The sequence below is a fragment of the Lasioglossum baleicum genome, chromosome 2 (genome assembly GCF_051020765.1).
Source record: "Lasioglossum baleicum chromosome 2, iyLasBale1, whole genome shotgun sequence".
Classification (NCBI taxonomy): Eukaryota; Metazoa; Arthropoda; class Insecta; order Hymenoptera; family Halictidae; genus Lasioglossum; species Lasioglossum baleicum.
In genome coordinates, this window is record NC_134930.1 from 10,563,271 (window position 1) to 10,589,165 (window position 25,895).

A 25,895-nucleotide genomic window follows, 5' to 3' on the forward strand; every position below is an offset into this window, starting at 1 on the left:
CTTATTTGATTTTTTACGCTTTTCTATTAAATATGGCCGGGTGCTTCTTTCTTTGGAAGAACAGTGTATAAATGCAATTGTAAGTTATAAATGCATGCACATCCATAGACTGTTAATAAATAATGACACTGATATCGGTCTATTCTGTGTACAAACAACTTATCACGTTACCATCGACATTCGTGTGTCGCATTTGGCAGACACCCTCAATGAACAATTCATTCAGCTGTCCTACCATGCCGTGACTCACGCAATTCATCAAATTGCTCAGAATTGACAGCCTGCCTGTCTTCCTATTGGCATACGAAATGACGTTACGGTGCATACGATGCATGAACTAAATAAACCGTATTAAAATCATGCAACTAATGCGCGCGGGGCCCTCGAGGACGTCGCGGAGGGCCTGGGAAGTGTTGCAAAAATCTTTGTCGCCGTATAGAAAATTATAGAACGCATTTATGTAGTGAAAAATTATTGTTACGGGGGCCATGTACGTTATTTTTTTCTCCCTCTTGCAGTTCGCTCTGCTTTCCACTGCACAAGATCACGTGTTCATCCGCGACTATTTTGTGCACAAGAGGGTTCGCAATGTCGTAGGATTTTCCTGCGGCGACACAGCGGGTAGGTAATTTTTTAAAAATTCAGATCGGTATCAGAAAATTTATGTTCATCCCTTCGAAACAAAATCGTCCACCGACTAATTTTTAGAAGGTGCATGATCAGCTCGAAGTGTGGAGCCGTTTCGAGTGTGTTAACCCTTTGCACTCCTTTGTCGAGTGCACCACTCGACATCAGAGAAAGAAAAATGTAAATAAAACGGGCTTTTATATCTATTTGGTTCTTCCTTGGTTTATTTAATTGTCTTATTGTTTAGTTAAAAGCAAATATGAATTGCAACAAAGTTTGAGAGATATATTTAGTATAATTAGTAAACAAAATTGTTTGAAATAAGTTGCAGTCAATTGGGAACTGTCCTTTGAAGTAAATTTCAAATAAAACGCTTAATAGAAGGGAATTATTGGCAAAAAAATTGAAAAATAATTCGGAGTGCAAAGGGTTAATTTCATAGCAGCATTTTACAATTTTTTTTATTGCGGCTCTTATAAGGTACTAAGGAGTATATGTGTATTTTTGTTTACGAAATGGCGTCCAGCTGAAGTCCAATGAATATTTTTGGATTCTAGATAACATTTGTAAATTTTCCTTTAGCTTCATCCTCTTCTAAAAAAAGGTAACAAAAGATTGTTATAAATTTGATGCATTCAAGGTAGTTCAACTTCCAAGGAAGAGTCATTTTGTAGATGTATTCGGTAGGTGTATTCGAGTATCTAACTACTAATTCTACATTATTCGGATTAGGTGACTTCGACCTTTTGAAAACGCTGAGCACCACGGGTATATTTACGATAATAAGAGAGCCCACCATAAAAATCGACATTCGCAGGTTCTTGAGAAGCGAAACGTGGACGCTAGGTGTCATCGTTGATTTGCGTTGCCTCAATGACACTGCCGTTCGAATTTTTGCCGAGGTATGTCAGCTAGAACAATAAAATATGTGACTCGTAACTCACAAAATGTCCAAGGAACAATTAGAAGACAACCTAGAATTTTTAATGACTGGACTGCAGATATCCATGCACGAAGTTTTATGTGATTTTAAACCTGATGAACAAAATAACCTAATGAACCTTTTAACAAAATTGTATCTGCAGTCTGGTAATATCAGCCAAGAATTTCAAGTTTCATCGACTTTCTGGAATGTAGAGCTCGAAATACAGAATGTACGATTATTCGTACAACTGGTTGGTCCTGGGATCGAATTATAGTCTGAGTGTTCCACTTTTGAACGATACCACTTACAACATGGTGACCGATTTGGTCCTCGCCATATCCAACAAAGATGGCTACGACCTGTACGACGTTTTCAATCATTGCAAATATCGCGGTGGTTTGTTAAACGTCACCAAACTTGGCACTTGGCATCGCGACGAGGGGTTGAACGTCACTTTAACGCAGCCTTTGATTAACAGGAGAGCCAACATGCATGGAATGAGATTGAAAATATCCGGTGTGGTGAGTGTTATCGGGCTTACCTCTGTAACCGGATAATCGAGATTCAATTCAACCCGAAAATACACTAACAACTAGCGTCCAATTAAGACAAGCTTATTTTACAAATAACACTGTCCAACAAATTTCAACTTTTTTTGTGATTTCAATATACTGTTGGGTCCTTCTTATAGAGTTTTTTGCGCTGATTCCGAATATGGTTTTAATTTTTTCCCTATACGTCCAGTTTTTGAAAATCATGGCTTTGAAAAAAAAACATATTTTTCAACTTTAAACAAATATTGCGATGTTATTATAAAAGATATTGAATTGTTGTTTACAGCAAAAGATTCTGTAGACTTTCCCGAATACAGTGATATCCAATATTAATACATTATGATTGTTTAAACATGTTTAAACAATGATTAAAGACGGAGATGCACCACTTTTGCACCAATTTTTGCGGATATTTTCGAATTTATCTCAAAAAATAAGGGTCCAGCGAAAAATTGAACTATACCACGCGAAAGAGCAGACTTTTATCTTGAGAAACCCCCCTGTGAAGTTTGCATGGTCGACGTTTTTATCGAACCAGAAAGCAAAATATCTTCGCCCGACATGCGTTGACGCCAGTGGTGCTCTTCCACTAGCGCGGTCGTTCGTCGGGATACGGCGCGGCGCGCTGCGGTGAAACGGCGCGTGGCTATAAGCGCGCAATTATGTCAGCTTACTTAAATGTAATATTTTATTAAATGTTATATTATTGTTATTTATTACATATTAGTATATTTATTCTGTATAAATTATTTTATGTATTTTTTTATGTTAGTCTCTCGTTTATAGTATATTTAATACAAAAAATACCTTTTGTAACAAAAAAATAATTTATTCACACACTACACTATTACACTATTTACAATGCTAATATATATAATATATATGTAATAATAATATATATTACACTATTTACAATGCTATTCAGATATAATACACTACTAAAATACATATATTATATACACAACAACTAAAATACTATAAATAACTATAAATGTTTTTTATGAAGTTTTATACGTAGCAATGCAGATTTGAAATGCTTGACACGACTGATTTCAACAAACACAAAGCCGAAACTGAACTCTGGCATCAGTTTTCTTAAGAACCAACACGATATTTTGAAATAAATGACGGACTACGGACAACGGAATACATACAATGTAAGGAAAGTCTGCAATGCGGTGACTGAAAAATTTTATTTTCAGTAATTGTCGTCTTATCTATGTATTGTAATTATAGTGCCAATGAACACTCGAGATTCTTCCGAGTAAAATAAGTCCAAACACAATATAAACGGGACTATTTTTATTGACTTAAATACATCATTAAAATAGTTTGCTCCATATTAAATCGATATAGTGTATTATATCTGAATAGTGTACACATATATATTAGCATTGTAAATAGTGTAATAGTGTAGTGTGTGAATAAATTATTTTTTTGTTACAAAAGGTATTTTTTGTATTAAATATACTATAAACGAGAGACTAACATTAAAAAATACATAAAATAATTTATACAGAATAAATATACTAATATATAATAAATAACAATAATATAACATTTAATAAAATATTACATTTAAGTAAGCTGACATAATTGCGCGCTTATAGCCACGCGCCGTTTCACCGCAGCGCGCCGCGCCGTACCCCGACGAACGACCGCGCTAGTGGAAGAGCACCACTGGCGTCAACGCATGTCGGGCGAAGATATTTTGCTTTCTGGTTCGGTAAAAACGTCGACCATGCAAACTTCACAGGGGGGTTTCTCAAGATAAAAGTCTGCTCTTTCGCGTGGTATAGTTCAATTTTTCGCTGGACCCTTATTTTTTGAGATAAATTCGAAAATATCCGCAAAAATTGGTGCAAAAGTGGTGCATCTCCGTCTTTAATAATTGTTTAAACATGTTTAAACAATCATAATGTATTAATATTGGATATCACTGTATTCGGGAAAGTCTACAGAATCTTTTGCTGTAAACAACAATTCAATATCTTTTATAATAACATCGCAATATTTGTTTAAAGTTGAAAAATATGTCTTTTTTTAAAACTCCATTTTCTCAAAAAGTGGACGTATAGGAAAAAAATTAAAACCAGATTCGGAATCAGCGCAAAAAACTCTATAAGAAGGACCCAACAGTATATTGAAATCAAATTTGGTGTTGGACAGTGTAATTCTTTCAAGATTTTTTCTAGCACTACTTAAGTGTGTTATCTGTCAAGTAATTATTAGACTGCGGATTTTATGCATTTACGATAAGAGTGAAGCAACACGAAATAGTGGAAACATTAAAAGTTAAGAAAATACTATTATTTTCAGTGCATTAAAATAATTAAAACTGGGAATAAATATCTACCCAGTAAGCAAAATGCTCGGTTTTGGCCGGGCAGCTGCGTCAGCAACGCTTGCTGCCGGCAGGAAGACCCAGCATCTGCCCGGCAGTAGCTGCCGGGTAGATGGAAGGCAGCTCGGATATGGATTCTGCCTGTTAATGTCTTTTTCTCAATATTCAGTCACTGTTTATCGGTAAAACAGTGACTGAAACTTGAGAAACACACTAACGCTCCTAGCTAAAAATGCCATGGAACTGATACTTGTGCGGAAACCCTCCGTTTAGGGGTGTACATCGTAGTTTTCAAACTGTGTGTTTAAACACGTATAGCTTAACATAATAAAGGTTGCATTGACATTGTATGTGTCCCTGAATATGCGGATGTATGCTTCTTTTTCAATAAGAACCCTAAATCATTCGATATTTAAGAAAATACCACACTCACACACCGCTAGACACTGTATACGTACACGAGGTTGCAAGGGTTCCGTACTTTTCAAACCACGTCTCGCTAACGCACACTTGGGGCCCCTACGTAGTCACAATCGCTAGATAAAAGACCCACCAATTACGCTTGGTGTCTAAAATGGCATACTTTTGCGTTTTCGAGGCGTAATTTTCATTATTCGGCAGCATGTAGCGGAGTTCGAGAAGCATTGAGCGGCGCGACAGTGCTGCCACTGTCAAGACACATACATTTTCTTAAATATCGAGAGATTTACGGTTCTTATAGAAAATGCATACACCAAGCGCACATTCAGGGACACATACAATGTCAATGCAACCTTTATTATGTTAAACTGTACGTGTTTAAACACACAGTTTGAAAACTACGAAGTACACCCCTACACGGAGGGTTTCGGCACAAGTATCAGTTCCATGGTATTTTTAGCTAGGAGCGCTAATGTCTGTTTCTCAATATTCAGTCACTGTATCGGTAAAATATCGTTTTATTGTATTTTAAAATATCGCATCCTGTGCTTCGAGCAGCTTCGAGCGTCCTTCGGACAGGATAATGCCCGCCATCTACTCGGTAGGCTGTGCTCGATTTCTGCTCGGAGCAGGCCTGACTGACTGGGTACTTAACACTTGTTTCTTGCAACCAAAGTAGAACATTTTTATTTCGCATAGAGACCCGCAATCTAGTAATTATTTAGGTCGCTGTTTATGAGAACAACGTGTTGCCAAAGTGATGTTTGATTTAGATACAATACCGACCGAAAGATATGCGTCTCGAGGATTATATGCAGGACGTCAATACAAGATCGTTGGACAGCATGCATAAATTCGTGCACGCTATGATCCTGCACACTGGAGATCTATTTAACTTTAGGTAACTGAAATAAAATCGATGGTCTCATATTAAGAGGGTAGTCTCGTTTCCAGAATTGCGACAGTGTGCGGGATAACAATTGAGGAAACTCTACATATTCTGCGATTCTATTGTATTATTTTTCAGCGTGCATGCTTCCGAAATAATTTACTGGGACAGGCATAGCGTACACGGTTTGATTTTCGAATTTCTGCAATCGAATTACATCGACTTTGCCAGTAATCCGAGGATTATGGTGTCCGAGCGGTTAGATTATGCTTCCCTCATCGGCGCAGCATGGCCGATTCGGTGAGGAAAATTAGTAAATCGCTTTGTTCAATCATTTATCCATTACTCAACGATTCATGTTCGATCGGACGAATTGTATACGTTGCTTCCTAGCAAAAGGATACAACTGACTTTGTCTGAAACAATTCATTTGGAAAAAGTAAACATTAAATACTTCTATTAGACCGTGCTTCATGCTACTGTCCACGTCAACCAACAAAATCAAGCTGGAGATTTTCTTGAAGCCTTTCGCGAGACAGACGTGGTACACGTTCGCAGGCTTCGGATTGTTCTCGATCTTCGTATTGAAGATGATCATGAATTGCGAAGGGATCGGGAGGAAGGAAAAATATTCTGGAGCAGTTGTGCTGTCAGTAGGGATAATATCGCAGCAAGGTGATATAAAATATTGCCAAACCACACTTGTATTTCCCGACCGAGCTGTTTAATCAGCTTTTCATTCCTGATAGGTGCGAATTTGACTACGAAGCGCGTGGCGAGCCGCATCGCTTTATTCCAGATCACTATACAGAGCTGGATAATGTACAATTACTATTCCGGTAGTATTGTGTCGGCTCGGTTAAGCGAACCTCTCGACATGATGGAGGATTCGGTCACTGTCCTGGCTGATAGCAATTTAAAAATTGCGGCGGAGGCTGTACCTTACTTAAATTATTTTCTGTATGTGAGTACCGATCACTTAATTGCTATTATTTACATTAGAATCTTGGGAGACAAGAGGTAATTTGAATAACCGACGAGTCGCGATATTGGAGGTTCATTGACCACTTGACGTACAAAGACGTCTAGGATACGTTTCTTATCAGGGGCGGATTAAACGGTAAGCGGGCTAAGCGGCCGCTTAGGGCCCCGTGCTTGTAGCAGAAAATGTTTAGCTTGGAAAATTGTGCAACAGCCCTGGCTACCGTTAACAGGTGTTTTTGCTAAAAAAGAAAAGGTCATTCATTGTGTTGTATCTTATTATCATACAAAACGTAGGGCCCTCGGTAAAATAATGGAACAAATCTAAAAACAAACTGTTAAATGTATAATGTATGGCCTCTAAGCTGCACTCTATGGAATTTTTTATTACTTTTCGTTTTTGGGAATAACTTAATGAGAGTTTTGATCCACTTGTCTTGATCCGCCACTGTTTCTTATGTTATTATTTGCCAACCTAATATTATACAGAATAAATTAAAATATTGTGAATTGTGTGTGCATTTAATTAGAAGACTCACTGTGGAAGTACGCCGAGTATTATACTATTATGTAAATAGTATATTAGACGACGGATTTTATGCATTTATGAATATTTAAATTTATTCGACTTATTAAAACAAAATTAAAAAAAAAAGGTAAATGATTACGAGGCTTCTGTATCTTGCGATTAATGTAGACAATTTTCAGTTTGCATAAAAATCTGCAATTATTATATTACTAGCATAATTCCCGTTGAAAAATCAACGGCTGGCATATCTCTGGAGGTATGCCACTAATTTATTTTTAGCACTTAATCCTGTAGGATTTCCGGGACAAAAACATATTGGTGCATCCCTTAGGCTAACGGTTACCCATCTACCAAATTTCAACTTTCTAAGTAACACTTCTGTGTTTCGAGATTCATTTACCGTTACAGATGAACTTAAATAACACGAATTTAATTTTAGCACTTGATCCTGAAGAACTTTCAAGATAAAAACATATTGGTGCATCCCTTTAGGCTAACGGCCAACTTGTGTACCAAATTTCAGCTTTCTATGTCTTCTGTGTTTCGAGATTTTTTTACCGTTACAGAGGACAGAGAGGAACCGGCAATTGTGTTATATCTATGTATAGATAATACTCTTTTATAATCTGTAGAAACTGAACTGGGAGTCCGATTACTTCCGGAAAAAACGCTGGGACCCCCTGCCGGAATCGAAAAGATATTTGCCGATAGAAGAGGGTATCAAACAAGTCAGCGAAGGTGTTTTAGCGTATCACACGGACCCCAACACAGCGTATCCATACGTCGAAAGGATGTTTGACTCGAATAAAATCTGCGCGCTGACGGAGATACATTTATTTAAACAATCAGTGATGGGGATGTACGCGAGTCACAACGGGCAGTTCGTCGAGATGGCGAAAATAGGGTGAACTATTCCGATTACTTTTTATTCTTTCTTTATCTTTGAAATCGAGAATTAGATCGAGAATACAAGGTCACGTGTTAATACACTGTCTTTTACCGAAGATTGACGAAAATGTTCAATACCGGACTACGCGATCGTCAAATCAAACACTGGTCCTCGAGAAAACCTCAATGTCAGTCGGATACATTGTCGACGAGAAGTATCACGATCTATGAAACTGCTCCGGCTCTGATATTGTGGGCGTTCGGCAGTTTTGCAGCTGGTGTAATTTGCATCGCAGAAAATATTATCTATAGACGTTCGATGAAGTGAGTACAATCCGTTTTGAAGTGATCCGACAGAAAAATAATAATGTAGAATAATAAATAGAGTGAACCTCTTATTTATTAACATTGGAGAATCGGAACAGATATACGCTATACTGTGCAAAAGAAAGAACCACCCCAGTATAATTATAGAGCTATAATGACAAACAATATCTTTATGTAGAAATTGCATTGTACAATGATTGATTTATTGCATTTAAAGTATTAGATAATCCGCTATAACACATATATATTCTCAGAACTATTCAATTAAACAGCGGAATTTTTAAAACTTACTGTGTTCTTATTCTATTAAACATGGCCGGGTGTTTGTTTCTTTTGCACAGCAGTGTACATATGCAGTCAAACAACTCGAACACTATAAGACGAAAATTTTGTGCATTCCCTTCCGCTGCATTTTAAAAACCACTATAAATCGAAGTCAAACTTCCTTTAACTCGAATTATTGTCTACAAGTGTGGAAGCTAAACAAGCCAAAACAGCAGAAAATGTTTTACGATGTTTCGTAGAGAGATGCGATGATATTAAATAAAATGTATTCTCTGCTTTGGTCACCGTTGAAAATACTATTGATCAACAATCTGTTAATTCATTAACGCAGAGTAAAATCACAGACTTCTTTAATAGGTGTTGGTAATGACCGGTTTTATATTCTCCGTCTTACAATAATTGAAAGTACGAAGTTGCTTACATGGAAATCGATTAAATAAATTTCTTTTACCAAGCACATATTGTAATTAAAGTTGCACAAAATCTAAATAAATAGTGCCTTGCCATTTTGTAAGCTAAAACATTTGAGTCGCTTTTAGTACTCGGTAGGTTTAGTGTTAACAGCTTATATGTCAATAACTAATTTGTTTGCGACATGTGGCTCCTTTCAAACTTTTTCTCTTCTGGATGAGTGGAAGGTGTTGATATAAAAAACAACTTTATTCTTCTATTTAGTCTTTGTCATAAACAATTTTGCGGCAAGTTTCTCTTACAAATGTCCACCGATCCAGAGGTGTAGATTCACCCCTAGGACGGATGACCATTACTTTTTATACACCCTGTACATACCGTCCGTGTGTATATTGTCCAAATAAATTTTCTGGCTTGCAAAGATTGTAACAAAATATTCAATTACTGAAAATGAGATGCATTCGAAAAGAAAAAAATGTGTTTTACAGAGCAGTATCAGGGAATCGAAAAAGGATGAGCGGTGCAAGAGGAAGCATCGTCAGTGGAAACAGCAGGGACAACTTGCTGGAAGAGCAACTATAAACTGGTTATACTGTAAAACACGAATACCACAAGAGTTTGATTAGTTGAAGATTTTAGTTACTTAGCTCAACATTATAGTCTGAAACATGTTGGTATTATACCGATCTAAGAATAAAAACCGAATTTATTTAATACCGTCATATGTCAAGCGTTTTCACTTCACTACTAACAAGTCTTTATCGTTCCGTTCGCAGTTCGTTTACGTTATCGGATTTTCACGTTACGAAAGAGTTGCTTCTCTTCCGTGAAAAGCCATCATGTCAAAATTGACATGGTCCCTCATATAAAATACACGAGCGTAACCACTTGACGTGTGGTAACCACTTTACGCTGCAGCACGAATGCTTTGCATGCAGTTGTTTGTTTCACAGGCCGTGACATCGAACGCGAATTGCAAGTGGGATGTACGTTCGAATGTTCTTCAGTTTGCAATTGATTGTCGCCTCTTGTGGCGATAATACCGATTTAATTCGTGATTACTTCGTTTTTAAGAAAGTTAACAGAGTCGCTGGATTTTCGTGCGGAGATCCCGACAGTAAGTTAGCATTGTCATTTAAGTATTACTGTCTTCATATAGTACGTATGCATCGTTGGTCACCAACAAACTGTGCATACATGAGATTATTATATTAATCAAGGTGTGGTGATATCGGCGCACAGGTTCGATCAAAGATAAACTACTAGCAATTTCGCAAATAATTAAAAACTCGGACGTTTCGATATTGATATGGACCTTTTTCAAGAGTAGAATTTTGCGTCTGAAAAATATAAGTGTTAAAACTTCCGCTGTTCGTAAATGTTTCGCCACCCATAATATAAAATTTAATGTTTATCGATCGTATTTTTAATAATCAAGGTGTGATGATATTTACTATATTCACTCTATTTTTCAGACGCAAAATTCTATTCTTGAAAAAGGTCCATATCAGGATCGAAATGTCGAGTTTTTAATTATTTGCAAAATTGCTAGTAGTTTATTATCACACCTTGATTATCAAAAATACGATCGATAAACTTTAAATTTGATATTATCATATTAACCCTTTTTGCACTCCTTTGTCGAGTGACTCGACATCAGAGAAAGAAAAATGTAAATGAAACGGGTTTTTATATGTATTCAGTTTTCCTTTATTTGTTTAATTTCTTATTTTTTAGATAAAAAGAAATATAGGGTAAAATGCCCAAATATGAACCACTTTTTGTTGATGTCATTTTTTGATTATTTCAGAATGCTCTTTTTCGTCCAAAATATTACCAGTTGTAGATGCATTTCCTCCCTATAAGATTAAAAATTAATACAGCTTGGGAAAAATATTTTTTTTTGTGGTGTGCCATTCGCAGGTTCCAGCGAAAGGGGTTCTTAATATGGTACACCTTGAGTCCCTAATATGACACCTAGTGCCATATTCGGCACCCTCACCAAGAATGTCAATATATGTATAGCTATACCCATATTAGGAAACCCTTGGTGGTGCCATATTGGGAACTCCACGTGGACTGATAATACTAGCTACTGACAAAGAGAAAATGAATTTCAGCCCAGCCAAAAGTTGGCAAATTAATATAAATAAACTGAAACTACAGATATGTTCAAACATTTCAGAATCACTTACCTCCCTCGAAAAAAATACAATCGAAAATCTAACCACAAAAATATTCAACACGTTGAGACACAACTGGCGGAGGATCGATACTAAAATCTATAGAATGGTGCGATTGCACTGCACACTGTTAAGTAAATATGGTAAACTATTGTTTGAGGATTTTCTCACTAGAGTGTGACTTCTCCTTTACAAGATATAAGGTAGTGCCATAATAGGCGGCTATACCATATCTGGGCACTTTACCCTAAGTTCCACAAATATAAAGTACAACATAGTAAACAAAATTGTTTAAAATAAGTAGCAGTCAAGGAACTGTCCTTTGAAGTAAATTTCAGATAAAACACTTAAAATAGTACGGAGTTGTTGGCAATAAAATTGAGAAATAATTCGGAGTGCAAAGGGCTAAGATTCCATCGAAATATTTTACTTTAATTTTCTACGAGCTACTGAAATAATTGCTTTTACGACGAAACTACTTCGACGTAGATGATGTGAAAACCGCCAAAATATTAAATGACGCTGGGATTACGGTCTCGTTAAGGCGGTTTGGAACAAACGTTGATTTATGGCGTTTCCTTTGGACGCAATACGGAAACTTGGGCGTTTTTCTAGATTTGCGCTGTGCGGATAAAAATGATGATGTTTCAAACATATACGACGAAGTAAATGAAACAAACTTAATCAGCTTACACCAATAAATCATCCATTATCTCAAGTGTACAAGGCATAGCAAAAATAATGGATCATTTATTGGCAATGAAGTAAACAAATATCGCAACGATTACAGTAACTAATCTTTTGAAACAAACATAACTCAGGCTTCGGCTCAGTATTTATTCGAGCATTTGAATCATTGGTTAATTCTGGAGGACCATAGGAAGAATTTAACAGACACCGTACGACTGTTAAATGAAAGTACGTTCAGCATTATCACTGATTTCGTGATTTCTATACCTAATGACGATGGTTATGCACTGTACGATGTTTACAATCATTGCAAACATTGCGGCGGTTCGCTGGTTGTCACGGAACTGGGTACCTGGACGAACAACACTGGCTTGAGCGTCCATTTATTAGAAAACATGTTTACCAGAAGATGGAACTACCACCAGGTGAAGGCGAAGATTGCTGGCGTAGTAAGTATTGTCCAATTGTTGCAAAATAATTCATTATGTTGCTTGTGAGAGATTCGAGTTTCATGACCCGGTATCGTACACTTTCTATTCTTGAGGCTTTTGGACGTACAGGCTGTTTAAAAATTATACGTCAATCAAAATAATACGAAAATTGTTTTTTATTTTATGGTATAGTACTCAACGCAACGAACAAAAGTCTCAAAGGAACCATGAGTCTCATGTGAACCGTTCTCTTAGAAAACGATTTTATACAGTTTCGTAAACTTTTTTATTTCATATATGTGCAGGGTGTACCAAGACGGTATAAAGGTGCAGGGGATGATTCTACATACATGAGAAAATATAGAACAAAGCTTTATTTGTCTCCTCCCTTCGGAGAAACTTCGGTTAAAAAATTCGGCGATCACGCGTGCTATCAGATAGAATTCTTCTAACGCGTCTGTTCACGATCGACTCATTCTACTTCTTAAGAACGCTAGGCACGCGAAGTTGGCGGATTGTTAGTCGATTTTCTCGAAAATGACGCGTCAAATGAAAAAATTTATTGTATATTTTCGACTTATTTTCCCGTGCAGAATCATCACCTCCACGTTTATACCATTTTAAGACGCCCTGTAGATATCTATATATATATAAAAAGAAAGTCCTGACTCACTGACTCATCAACGCCCAGGCTAAACCCTTGGACCAAGAAAGCTGAAATTTTGCACGGAGGTTTCCTTTGTGATCTATACAAGGAATAAGAAAGGATATTTCGAAATTCAACCACTAAGGGGGTGAGAAGGGGTTGCAGCGTTTGTATGAGGAATATTTTATTTGTGGTCGGATTTGCTTGAAACTTGGTCTTAATGCTCTTTGATGTAATTAATCAAACACCTATTTCGGTATTTTAAAAAATTCAACCCCTAAGGGGGTGAAAAGGGGTTTTGAAATCTAAGATGGCGACATGACATAAAATTAAAACTCTATAGGGGTGAATGGGGGGATAAAAGGTTTTATGGAGAAACAATATCAATTTCCGAGGGCATTAAACGGTTTCCTGTGCGAACGAAGCCGCGGGCAAAAGCTAGTATGGAATAAAATAGTTGACGACTCTTTAAAGTCAGTTTTTAAGAAAATGGTTGAAGTGAGACCTATGTATTCTCTATCGCACGCGAGAACGGACTTGCATAACGACCAGTTTTCGTTCTTCGCTGCACATCTTCGCCCTAATTGGTTCAATAAAATGGGCAGTGGATAGTGGAGTAAGAGATGATAGCCTCGCTGCGCCCCCACCATCTAGATCAGCTCAGAAGGCTGGGCAGAACGAGTCCGTTCTCTTGTGGGATGAAGTATACAGTTCCTTTGAGACTTTTATTCGTCGCGACGATATAATTTTGAAACACCCTGTACACACCCTGTCTTTTTGGAGTTACTTTCTCAACGTTTTGCAAGCAGTACAACTAGCGTCAGCAAAGGTCAGAAGACACACTGATACTGACACGTGTCTTGCACCGGTCCGCTAATAGTTCTAATTAATGGTTCCACTAATAGTTCTTAACTTCTTAATTGATCAATGTCACGGCTTACACACCCGAAAGCGTCAACAATAGAAACCGTGTTTTGTTTGTCTTGCTAGCGTATTTCGTAGAATTCGACAGGAGAATTTAGACACGAAGCGACTGAGATCCAAATCTCTATTGACTATTAGATAAAGGTATCTAAGAATATTAATGTTACACAGGTACTGTTCAGACCGAAGGATCGTGATCTGATAACGTATCTTCAAGAGCCAAATGTCATACAGACAGACATTTGGTCAAAATTCGGCTTCGCTCTCGTACTACACACTGCCGAAATGTTCAATTTCACGTAATACGTTATTCACTATTCTGAAGCTTTCGTGTTCCGTCATTGTTCTAACCGAGAAACGGAGTCATCGGACATTTCATTTGCAGCCTTGATGTGATAGAATTGGATTGGCCAAAAAATGCAAAGAACGGACCATTGATGAGTGGCCTGAAAGAACGGAAGTATGATATAGGTTATTACCCGTCGATCCTAACGATAGAAAGACTTACTTTAGCCGATGTAACGCTGCAAGTTTTTCCCACGAGGTAAACCTCCAATTAACACGTTCTCTACCACCGTCACATAGGACGTTCATAATCTCGTAGTCTACTTATAGATAATCAAATTAATTTTACACACTTCCTACCCAGTCAGCCAGGCCTGCCTCAAGCAGAAATCGAGCCCAGCCTGGCGAGCAGGTAACGGACAAACTGCTCGAAGCACAACATGCTCGATTTTGGACGGGCATCTGCCCGGCTCGGCCCCGGCAGAAGTTGCCCGGGCACAATTCTGGCCGCTCCCCAGACAACCAGGCTGCCATGAGCAGAGGGCGGAGAACGGGCAGAATACTGTCAAAGCTACGCTCCGAGCTGCTCAAGGCAGGATTGACTCAATTTTGGACGTTCATCTGTGCGCGCAGTTGTAACTTGTTCTGCCGTCCGTTGGAGCAGGGCTTTGGGCATGGGCAGAACGAAGCCAGAATGCTGGCGGCTGGATCCCAAATCTGCCTTTGTTTAAGAGGGCAGCACGATCGCACTGATGTGGCGGATGCTGTTTCCCCCGTTTTCTCTCCTTTAATGTGCACAAAACATAATTCTGCATTCAAAAATCGGTATTTCGAATTGTCAGTAAAAGGGACGAGTGCTGTATATTTGGTACAATAAATGTTTACTTCGCCGACATCATCGGCGGTGCTGCCCTGTAAAACGACATTCAGTGCGACGGTGCTGCCCTGTATAGCGGCATTCGGCACTAGCCACATCAGTGCGATCGTGCTGCCCTCTTAAACGAAGGACAGAGCTGCCTCCATTCTGCCCTCAGCTTGTGCCGGCACACCGTGCCAGCATAAAGCGATACTTATTCGGACGCAGAAGTATGTTGTTCTGCTGGCACAGCCTACTGTCCAAAATCGAGCATATTTGCTTACTGGGCTAATACTTTAACTTTTTCAAAGTGGAATAACTGTTACTGTCCAACTGGAACTTTTTCCCATTTCCGAGAAAGTAAAAAGTTTCTATTTATGCATACATACATGTATGGAGTAAAAGTTTCAGTAGATTTATAACTGTTTTCTTAAAACAGAAAAGGTAAAAGTCAAAAAATAACTGTTATATCAGAACTAATCGAAAATTTTAACAGTTTCCTTCAAGCCCTGATTTTTTCCCTGAATTCGAGTAAATCTCCTTCATGTGGCGACTCTGGGCCCCAGGTTGGCTCTAGGGGATCCGAATAGGTTCCAATCGGTGGCCTATAGGACTCTCAGAGCCTCACTGGACCCAAAACTCTGGCCGAAGCCAATCGAATCGACACTAAACGGTATCGACGCTACGATGCCAGTATATGTGTTGCATTTGTCTTGCATTTAATGAAACATTTTAATATGAAAGTTAAGCAGTGAACGGTGGTAGCGAACGTGTTAGAAATGTACATTTTTGATGGCCAACTAATTGTCAATATTTTTGTAGGACCTGCTTTATGTTTCGCACTATGCCGTCAGTGAAAAACAAATTGACTGTAGTCTTTCGGCCATTCCAAGCAAGTGTTTGGTACATGGTTTTCGCGTTGTCGATCGTTATAATATTAACGTTATGGTTGATCTGGAAATTAGATAAAAACTGCGATTCTGGAGACAGTACTCTTATTCTGGTTGCTGCATTATGTCAGCAAGGTAATGTTTGCAATACTGTTACAATATTATGCTACAAAAGCATTAAATACTTGTCCAAATCCTTCCAAACATTACAAAATATCGCGATGATTAATCACTTTCTAATTCGAAACCATCAGTGTTTCTACTTGGTTGGCAATGTGTCTGCCCATTGTGACTTTTCACTTTTCGATATCAAATTGGATCTTGTCTTATCAAGTCTTGAGTCTGTCAACTGTGCTATTCATGAGATACAGTAGTGTTCGGTCAAGAGACGTATTTTTTTTACTCGAATCTATCTCCTCGTTTTACTCGCACTCGATGGTACCCACTCTCAAACACGATAACTTGAGAAGCGAGCGAACGTAGGAGAGATAACAGCTGACAATTTTCAAGACACCTCTCTCGATAATATTGGCGTCTACTGTACATAGAATAGAACCTTAATCATCTGAATAAATCGGACACTTCTATTGCCCTAATTAGGTCAGACAACTGAGATTCTACACTACCTAGGCCTCGATTTTTAATTAATTGATATTCCTTACTTCTTTTGCATTATTTTATCGTATCAGAGATAATTTTATGCATTTATAGGGCTACCGTTCCAGAGCGATCAGTTTGCTGGTCGCATTGCCTTCCTGCAAACTATGATATTCGGTCTGCTGCTATATAATTGCTACTCAGCAGCTATGGTATCGAGTAGACTGAATATTCCACTGAACAAAATGAACGATTCGTTGTATCCGCTGGTGAAAAGCAAGCTGAAACTCTCGGCTCGAAAAGATCTCTTCTTCAAACTCCTACTAAGTGTAAACTTTTATAATTGATTAATCGTTACAGTCATTATGTTATTAAACCCTCTATGTAATAGCAGATTTTACATATGTAATTTAAAAGTTATTACTAGACTGCGGATCTTTATGCAAAATAAAAATTGTCTGCATCGATTGCAAGAATTAGAAACTGAATCGAATGTTATTCCTTCCCTTAATGATTTGAATAGAGGACAAGTTATATAGTGACATTTTCGATTTTTAAAACTTTCAACAATTTTGAATTTCATCTACTTAATTTTGCTATAAATGCATAAAGATCCACAGTGTAGTTATTACATATGTCTGTTATTTTCATTTTTTAGTTTCATTTCGTTTTATCAGTAGAATTTAGCATAATATTTTATTGCTCCATGACCAAAATATACTTTGTAGTCAATATTAACAATACCAATTATAATCCTCCGCGATCCACGTGAATAAAAGATACACCCTGATCCACGTGGGGTTAATTCAACCCCACCTGGTTCATGGAGGATTAATATTGTCAAACGAAACTGTTCGTAGTCTACCTCTCCAGATGTTCGCTTTTTCAAAAAACATTGGGACGACATACCGGAGGAACAGAAATTTCAAGAATTACACGACGGCGTAAAAACTATTATGCATCCTGGAAACGCGTATCATGCAATTCCCACTGATGCCTACCCAATAATAGAACGCCTGTTTACTAAGCAAATGATCTGTCAGCTCACCGAAGTACACTTGCTCCAACCTTCGGTAATAGGCTTGTGGACAACGCCGCACAGTCAGTTCAAGGAAATAACGAAAATAGGGTAAAAAAACTGTGGTAGAAGTCAGGAGATAAGAGTTAACAGACACCGATTAATTTCAGATTAATTAGGATGGTTACCGCGGGAATTCGAAAGAGGCAAGTACACCGTTGGATCTCGAGGAAACCGTTTTGCGAAGAAGACAAACGGTACGTGTCAAGTGTTACCATTCTTGAAACAGCACCTATCATAGTGTTCTTACTTATTGGTATAGCGTTGTCTACTATAATCTGCGTGATCGAAAATATCATTTTCCGTATGTCGAAAAGAAAATCAATAAAAATAACAACACTAAAACTTTCGAAAGCTCAAAATAAAGCCGTAATAGCAGATAGAAAGAAAACTAAAACCAAAATATTTACAACCTCGATAAAAAAGTGATACTTTTTGTGAAGTAATTGTTTTGTTATCTTATGAACGATTTATGCCAATCGTTGTAGCATCGATAAAAATAGAAAATTGTAACGGTATCCTCATTTCACTGATGTATAAATTAATTTTATTAAATAAAATGTATCAACATCATTGCAAGAGAAATACCACATGGTATCCATGCATTTTCAAAGATATTGTATGATAATAAAAAATGAAGGATGAAAGTTTATTACCAATTAGCACGATCACTTTCTGTCGATGGAAAATGGACATTCGAAGTGGTCTAGTGATTAAGTTATTTCTTTTTCTTCGACTTTTTGTCAGTCAATGCTGGAGGTGCTCCAGTGAGATCTGCTAGCTGTTTTTTAAGTTTCAATAGTTTTTCCACTTCAGGCTGCCACACGGACTTGTCTCCCTTACTTTTCAATTCGCGTACCAAAGTGCCCTGAGAAAAACCATCAAGTTTAGAAAATGCTATAAATTAAATCGAATTGATGACATGGAATTCTTTTATCGTACTTGTTTAGCTATAGCCGCTTCTAAAGCTGCCGCATCTATTGAGACTTCTTGATTTTGTTCAGGTACAGGTACCGCTTGGGGCTTATTAGTTTTTGCCGCCTTGTTAGTCTTTACAGGCTCCGGAGATTTAGTTCCTCCGCCTATGAGATCAGCGAGCTTCTTCTTCAAATCTAAAAGAATCTGTACCTCCGGTTGCCAGATACTCTTGTCATGTTTGGATTTCAGTTCTCTGACTTTAACGCCCTAACGTATAAACAACAAATAATCCTTAAATAGACAGTAAATTTTTTTTATACAATTTTTTTCCAAGCTTTAATCACCTGTGCCGATATTGCAGCTTCCAAAGATTTCACGTCACAACTAGCACCGTTCATTTCGTTAGCTTTAATCGTACTTTCCTGTTTCCCGCTATATTTTTTTCTTAAAGTTTCCACATCTTTATCTTCGATTTTCTTAAACAGCGGGGAAGGCTTGCCAATTTTGTGACCTGGGGTAAGTATGTTAGTAATAATGTCAGGAATATATCCATAACTGCTCTTGTCCAATCCTATTTGTGATCGCAGCTCGCGTGACGTATTGGGCATATATGGAGCCAGCAGTGCCGCTAATAGGCACGCTAAATTACAACATATACCAATCACTGTGCCAGCTCTCGCCCTGTGAACAAAAAAACAAAATATTACGTTTCGAAGAATCACACCAACGGATAGATATTATAGCGCTGGGACACAGACCTGCAACGTAATTTGATGTATCAAGTTTTTTAAAAATCTTTTTAGCAAGTAAACATTTCTACACGAACAAAACTGTAAAAAACTTGTTATATATCTTACAATTAAATAATACTACTCTAAAAAGATTGAAGACTAATGTTGAACGAAAAAAAAAACTGTAAAAGTGTATCTATGGAATAACATTCTACGATACTATTTTAATGAGAAGCGGCTTACTTGTCATCAGCAGTTCCTTTAATTTTCACCCATGGTTCTTGGAACTGCATGTACTGATTTCCATGCTTGGATATTGCCAATACATGCTTTAAACTGTCTCGCAGCTTCCCTAGCTCCAAAGCTTGAATATAAGACGACAACTCACGCTGAGCCAATGCCAACAGCGTCATTTCATCTTCCTGAAGTACCATCGGTGGAACTTTCGAATCGAAATATTTTTCCGCGAACATTAGAGCCCTATTTATTAAAAAAAAATAATATTGAAATATTATATGTAAAATATAAAGATAGTCAATAACTCGACTAATATTTTCACATACCTGTTCACGAAGTTACCGAAATTGTTTAACAATTCACTATTGTTTTTAGTCGCTAAATCCTCCCAATTGAAGTTAGAATCCTGTGTTTCTGGTCTGACATATGCAAGGTAGAATCGCCAAACGTCGGCCGGTATACCTGTATCTCGGGCATCAGTGCCAAATACTCCAATTCCCCTTGATTTCGAGAATTTTGTATCTTCGTAATTTAAATATTCTAAATGAAAGTACAATGTTAGAAATTGGCGTACCTCACAATAACGCGTGAGATCTGCGAGAACCCGGAAATTGTCGGGTGGGGACGGGTCAAAAATTGTATTCGGGATCGGAACGAGTACCCGAAAATTTCAAGATTCTCGAATATATCAGGATTCCCAAGAATTTTCGGGTTTCCGACCCGCCCCGACGTTTTCGGGTTCTTGCACACCTCTATTAGTAACCTATTTAATATGGATAAAGTTTTGTTGAGCTTACCCGTCGCCATTAAATGCTTCATTAATGTATAACCCTGGTTAGCTGCTAGTAGACAAGCAGGAAACATTACCGTATGGAACGGTACATTGTCCTTCGCCATAAATTGGTATAAATCAACGGTTACACCTTCAGGTTTCCACCACTGTTCATATTCTTTAGTGTACCTCTTTGTAATACTGATATAACCAAACGGGGCGTCGAACCAAACGTAGAAAACTTTATTTTCGAAGCCTTTCGCTGGCACGGGAATTCCCCACTTTAAATCTCTTGTAATACAGCGTGGTTTCAATCCATCGCGTAACCAAGGTCTCGAAACTACTCTGGCTACGGTCGACCATCCTTTCTCCACACTTGCAGACCATTCCTTCAGCTTTTCTTCTAACTGCAAAAAATAGTAATTAAAATATAACGATATTGGATCAACTATACATCGTGTCATGGCATAAATAATGTGAATTTCCTTCCATATTTTTGACAAGTGAAATACAAAAATAATCACAACTATTAACCCTTTGCACTCCGAATTATTTTTCAATTTTGTTGCCAACCACTCTATACTGTTTTAAGTGTTTCATTTGAAATTTACTTCAAAGGACAGTTCCTTGACTCCTACTTATTTTAAACAATTTTGTTTACTAATTATATTAAATATAGCTCTCAAACTTTGTTGTAATTTATATTTGTGGAACTTGTACTTGTTTTTAACTAAAAAATACGACTTAAATAAATAAAGGAAGAACCAAATACATATAAAAACATGTTTCATTTACATTTTCCTTTTTCCGATGTTGAGTAACACTCGACAAAGGAGTGCAAAGGGTTAATATCCTATACTAATATTCACGGAATGATACATAGAAGACTAATTTATATCTCATTCTTCAAAAATATACAAGGAAAATCCTATCAGTGATGGGACAGTCTAATAGCAACTACACTAATACTTGCCTTAGGTAAGTCCAAGAAAAACTGCTCCGACTTTTTCTCAACTGGTCTTTTACTACACACTTTGCACCGGGGCGATATTAAGTCTGTTGCATTCACTAAATGACCACATCCATCGCACTGATCGCCACGTGCATCTTCATACTTGCACCTTGGACATATACCTTCTACAAATCTATCTGCCAGAAATCTATCACAAGATTCGCAGAGAAGTTGATCTACCGTTTCGCTAAATACATATCCCTCCGATTTTATTCTGGAGAAAAATGCTTGCACAATCCTGAAAGTTAAAGAACGCACCTATATATAATATCGACAACTGTTTCGTATTAACATGACTGCAACTTAACGAAATGGTAAAAAGCTTAATCTTTGGTTCAAAAGTTTAGACAAAAACCTTAAAAAATTAATTCCTATAATGCAGGTAGTACGAGATCCATCTTACTCTGTTTGCTCAGGAGTAGTAGTACGACCGAAATAGTCAAACCCTATACTAAACCATCTATATACATCGTTATGAATATCAAAAAATTTGTCACATATAACTTGCGGTGTTGTTTTCTCTTCTAAAGCTTTGGCCTCTGTAGCAGTGCCATATTCGTCAGTCCCACTGTAATGTTCATTTAACTGTGTTACATTTTACATTTAAAATCCAGACATTGCCATTATAAACATTTAGAAAATCATACATACCTAACAAAAAGTGTATTGTAATTTCTTTGCCTGCAATATCTGTAACCGAAAGAAATGAATTAAAATATATACTATATTTTAATACAATGCCGAAGTCTAGTTAGATGAAATACCTGGCAAAGATATCAGCAGAAAGTACACAACCTATAATATTTCCCAAGTGAGGAATATTATTGACATAAGGCAATGCAGATGTTATTAGAATGTTTCTCTCGCCTTTCTTCGGTAATCTAGACATAAGAGATTTTTTATTAATATTTTAGTGGTTATATTTTTTAAATGCACGTATTCAATTGAACACACGTTTCAATTAAAGCTTACATAGGATAAGATGAATCCTTCACCACGGGATAAAAATTTGAAGACCAGTTACTAATGACATTCTGGATTTCTTCTTTACTAATTGCTTCAACATCTTTCTCCTTCTCTTTAGTGGGACTAATCTGTAATAAAAGTATCAATTGTGTTGTAAAGTTACGTATTGCGTATTATTATGTTTACAGTCAGCGGCAATATTAAGTGGACACTCCTAAAAATCGCATAGCTTTTTAAAAATTGATCCAAAGGACTTGAATTTTTTTAAGATGTTAGACCGGCTAGTTCGCTAGAGAATAAGTAAAAAAAAATTTATTACGATTGCAATTGGTAGGAATTATACAAAACTTTTAAAAATGATGTTTCGTTAACTTTTTTATCTGGACCTGTAACGATAATTTAAAAAAATGCGTTTTATAGATTTCGGTAACTTATGTGCATACTGAAAATTTCATCGAAATCGGTCAACACTGCAATGAGCTACATACGTTTAAAGATGAGAGCTTAAGGGTGAAAGTCGCAGATTAAACGTATGTAGCTCATTGCAATGTTGACAGATTTCGATGAAATTTTCAATATGTATATAAGTTACCGAAATCTATAAAACGCATTTTTTAAATTATCGTTACAGGCTCAGATAAAAAAAGTTGACAGAACATAATTTTTTAAATGTTGTATGATTCCTACCAATTGCAATCTTAATAAATTTTTGTTTACTTATTCTCTAGCGAACTAGCCGGTCTAACATCTTAAAAAAATTCAAGTCCTTTGGACCAATTTTTAAAAAGTTATGCAATTTTTAAGGGTGTCCACTTAATATTGCCGCTGACTGTATATAATCTAATCACAGGAAACTTACATTACTTGGAATTGCTTTAGAGGGTCTCGAAGATTGAGTGATGATATTACCAGGAAACCATGACGAGGCTTGCATATTGAGAATCGCCTTAACACCTCGTTCAAATTTGTATTCTTTCAAGGAATTCTAAATGTATGAATTATAAAGTTTTAGTTGTGATGACAACATACACATAAAATATTAAGATAACACTTAAAAAGAAGTTTCATACTTGAATAATTGGTAATAATTCAATATTTGATAACCAACTTTTAACAGATGGATATTCTTTGCTTAGTTCTTGCCCAATCTCTGTAACTAATACAGTAGACCATATAGTTACCCAAATGCATGCATCTGCCAATGATAAATCATTTTTATCCTAAAATATTGTTAATTAAATCTCAGTTCTATCAAAAAATGTTAACGCATTTTCATTCACAACAGACATACATATTTCGCATTACCTGAATTAGGTACTTTTTATCTTTTAATGCACCATCTAATTGTTTTAATAAAGCCCATAAGCCAGATTTATTCGCATTAGGTGCATTGCCATAGTTAACTACAGCTGGCTGAAATGAATAATAGTTATAACATTAAATTTAGTTATGTTTATATATGCTTTAAAAAGTATATTATTCGTTTTTTTATTGCTTACCTGCAACTGAGAAATATCCCACTCTAACCACTTGTTATTAACAATTTTAGATTCTTCAGGTAGAAGTACTAAGAGTTGCATTGCTGCACTAGTACTAAATAGCACTGACCCACATGACAATTCAATTGCAGGTAAACGACCCAGAAAACTTGCTAAACAGAATACAATAAAACTTTGTTAATGTTACAAAGAAATTTATCAACTAAATTATATTAATTTCACAACGATGATACAACTATAAGTTATTACAATAAAAATATATCATTAAGTTAAAGTTAAAGCTAACAAATACTGGTCGAATAAAAACAAATATTTTAAAAAATGTTATATATTATATATTAAATATTTTCAGAAATTTAACCACATTGTTTCAGTATATTTTGACAGACTAAATGGTAAGAAACTCGAGAATATAAATGCAATGTACTGTAGATGGGTTATAAACAATCGTAAAAATAAATGGAAATGTACGTAATCGTACGAATCTTTTTCATTGAATATATATTATTGCATCACCCACGTGGTGGAGCACTCCAGGTGAAACAGACACTTGATATTTCATCATGTAATGGGAAATTATAATTCAAACCGAGAGGTTAAGTTACTCACCACTTGGTTCTACCGTTTTCACGGTAACAGATTGTTTAGCTATTTCAGCTGCAATTATTAGTTTTAACGTGTTTGGATTGCCTTCGTTCGTCGAAATAATCATTTTCACTAATAAGTTAATAAATATTCACAATAAATAGATGAAAATATGTTCAGTACACAACCGACACATGTGAGCGACAAGTTAAATGCCAGAGCAGGCAGCAGGCTTACTCCCAGTGTGCCCAGATTCCACGTTTTTTTTCGCGCATGCGCGACTTTTCAGCCTCAGTAAAGTACGCTTCGCGAGGAAATGTGGCACCTTGAGCGCCATGCCGAATGGAACTGATTATGAAAAACGAATGAATGACAAGTGTATTTGTATATATATTCGTATATACATATGAAATATTGAAATATAATATATATATATATATTCAGATAATAATATAATTCCGACTTATTCTATTGTATTTAGAGGATGGGGAAGAGGGAAGGAGTGCTAAAATAATTAAACAAGATAAATAATAAACAACAAAATATTTTATTTGGCAGACACAATGACAGCTACCGAAATCTATAAAACACATTTTTTAAGTTATCGTTACAGGCCCAGATAAAAAAGTTGGCAAAACATCATATTTTAAAATTTTGTATAATTCCTACCAATTGCAATCGTAATAAATTTTAGTTTACTTATTCTCTAGCGAACTAGTCGGTCTAACATCTTAAAAAATTCAAGTCCTTTGGACCAATTTCTAAAAAGTTATGCGATTTTTAAGCGTGTCCACTTATTATCGCCGCTGACTGTAGCTGCCTCAGGGCTCTGCTACATCATCGCATCGGCCGCAACATAGCTACGTTACTGGTTTGACGCGCATGCGCGAAAAAAAACGTGGAATCTGGGCACACTGCTTACTCCAGCTTACTCCAGCCAGAGAGTATATGAGAGTGCTCAGTGAGCACTCTCATATACTCTCTGCTGGCACAGTCTGTACAAATCTTAAGTCTGTGTCATGACATTCGCCACATTAATGCGACCCTGCTGCCCTCTTACAATCTCGGACCTACTTAAAATTTTGCAGAAATCAGGACCGACGGGCCGAGGGGAAGCTTGTGTCGGGTTTGCGCCGAGGGAACGTTACGAGCCCTCACGGTCATAAGAGCCCTCCCCAGATTATAGCCATCGTGTGCGTTTTGCCCATTCAAGCGACGTTCGGCCCGTCTACCAGACCCCGCCACGCCGGGCTCGATCTGTGCGCGAGGATCGCTTGGCTATCTGGGGTATCCTGACGCCACAAAGCAGAATTTGTCAAAGGATTTGTAAATATTTTTTAATATAGCGAGAAACACCTGATCAATCCCTACATGATTAATTGCATTTTTAAGAGGCATTGAAGACTGCTTGTTAA

At 36.9% G+C, this 25,895-nt stretch overlaps 3 protein-coding genes across 3 annotated transcripts; 2 read left to right on the forward strand and 1 right to left on the reverse strand.

Moving 5' to 3' along the window:
- The first annotated feature begins 477 nt into the window (after positions 1 to 477).
- On the forward strand, positions 478 to 9,911 carry LOC143215609 (ionotropic receptor 75a). The gene is made up of 10 exons (XM_076437892.1): positions 478 to 621; positions 1,360 to 1,529; positions 1,765 to 2,073; positions 5,644 to 5,771; positions 5,898 to 6,059; positions 6,223 to 6,434; positions 6,509 to 6,723; positions 7,902 to 8,173; positions 8,275 to 8,481; positions 9,669 to 9,911. Exons 1-10 carry the CDS (start codon positions 489 to 491, stop codon positions 9,760 to 9,762), a joined length of 1,902 nt encoding a protein of 633 aa, XP_076294007.1. The 5' UTR covers positions 478 to 488; the 3' UTR covers positions 9,763 to 9,911.
- Positions 1,442 to 24,739, reverse strand: LOC143215595 (methionine--tRNA ligase, cytoplasmic-like). Its single transcript, XM_076437868.1, has 17 exons — positions 24,505 to 24,739; positions 23,896 to 24,047; positions 23,702 to 23,809; positions 23,467 to 23,616; positions 23,256 to 23,381; positions 22,403 to 22,524; positions 22,195 to 22,311; positions 22,082 to 22,120; positions 21,834 to 21,998; positions 21,392 to 21,668; positions 20,444 to 20,825; positions 19,973 to 20,186; positions 19,653 to 19,889; positions 19,023 to 19,359; positions 18,703 to 18,945; positions 18,417 to 18,628; positions 1,442 to 1,538 (listed from the first exon to the last, which is right to left on the reverse strand). The coding sequence occupies exons 1-16, from the start codon at positions 24,605 to 24,607 to the stop codon at positions 18,479 to 18,481; spliced, it is 2,922 nt and encodes a 973-aa protein (XP_076293983.1). The 5' UTR covers positions 24,608 to 24,739; the 3' UTR covers positions 1,442 to 1,538; positions 18,417 to 18,478.
- Positions 10,129 to 18,402, forward strand: LOC143215604 (ionotropic receptor 75a). Its single transcript, XM_076437877.1, has 9 exons — positions 10,129 to 10,297; positions 11,853 to 12,028; positions 12,185 to 12,502; positions 14,226 to 14,353; positions 14,440 to 14,598; positions 16,018 to 16,220; positions 16,797 to 17,011; positions 17,543 to 17,811; positions 17,871 to 18,402. Exons 1-9 carry the CDS (start codon positions 10,165 to 10,167, stop codon positions 18,187 to 18,189), a joined length of 1,920 nt encoding a protein of 639 aa, XP_076293992.1. The 5' UTR covers positions 10,129 to 10,164; the 3' UTR covers positions 18,190 to 18,402.
- Positions 24,740 to 25,895: the final 1,156 nt, after the last annotated feature.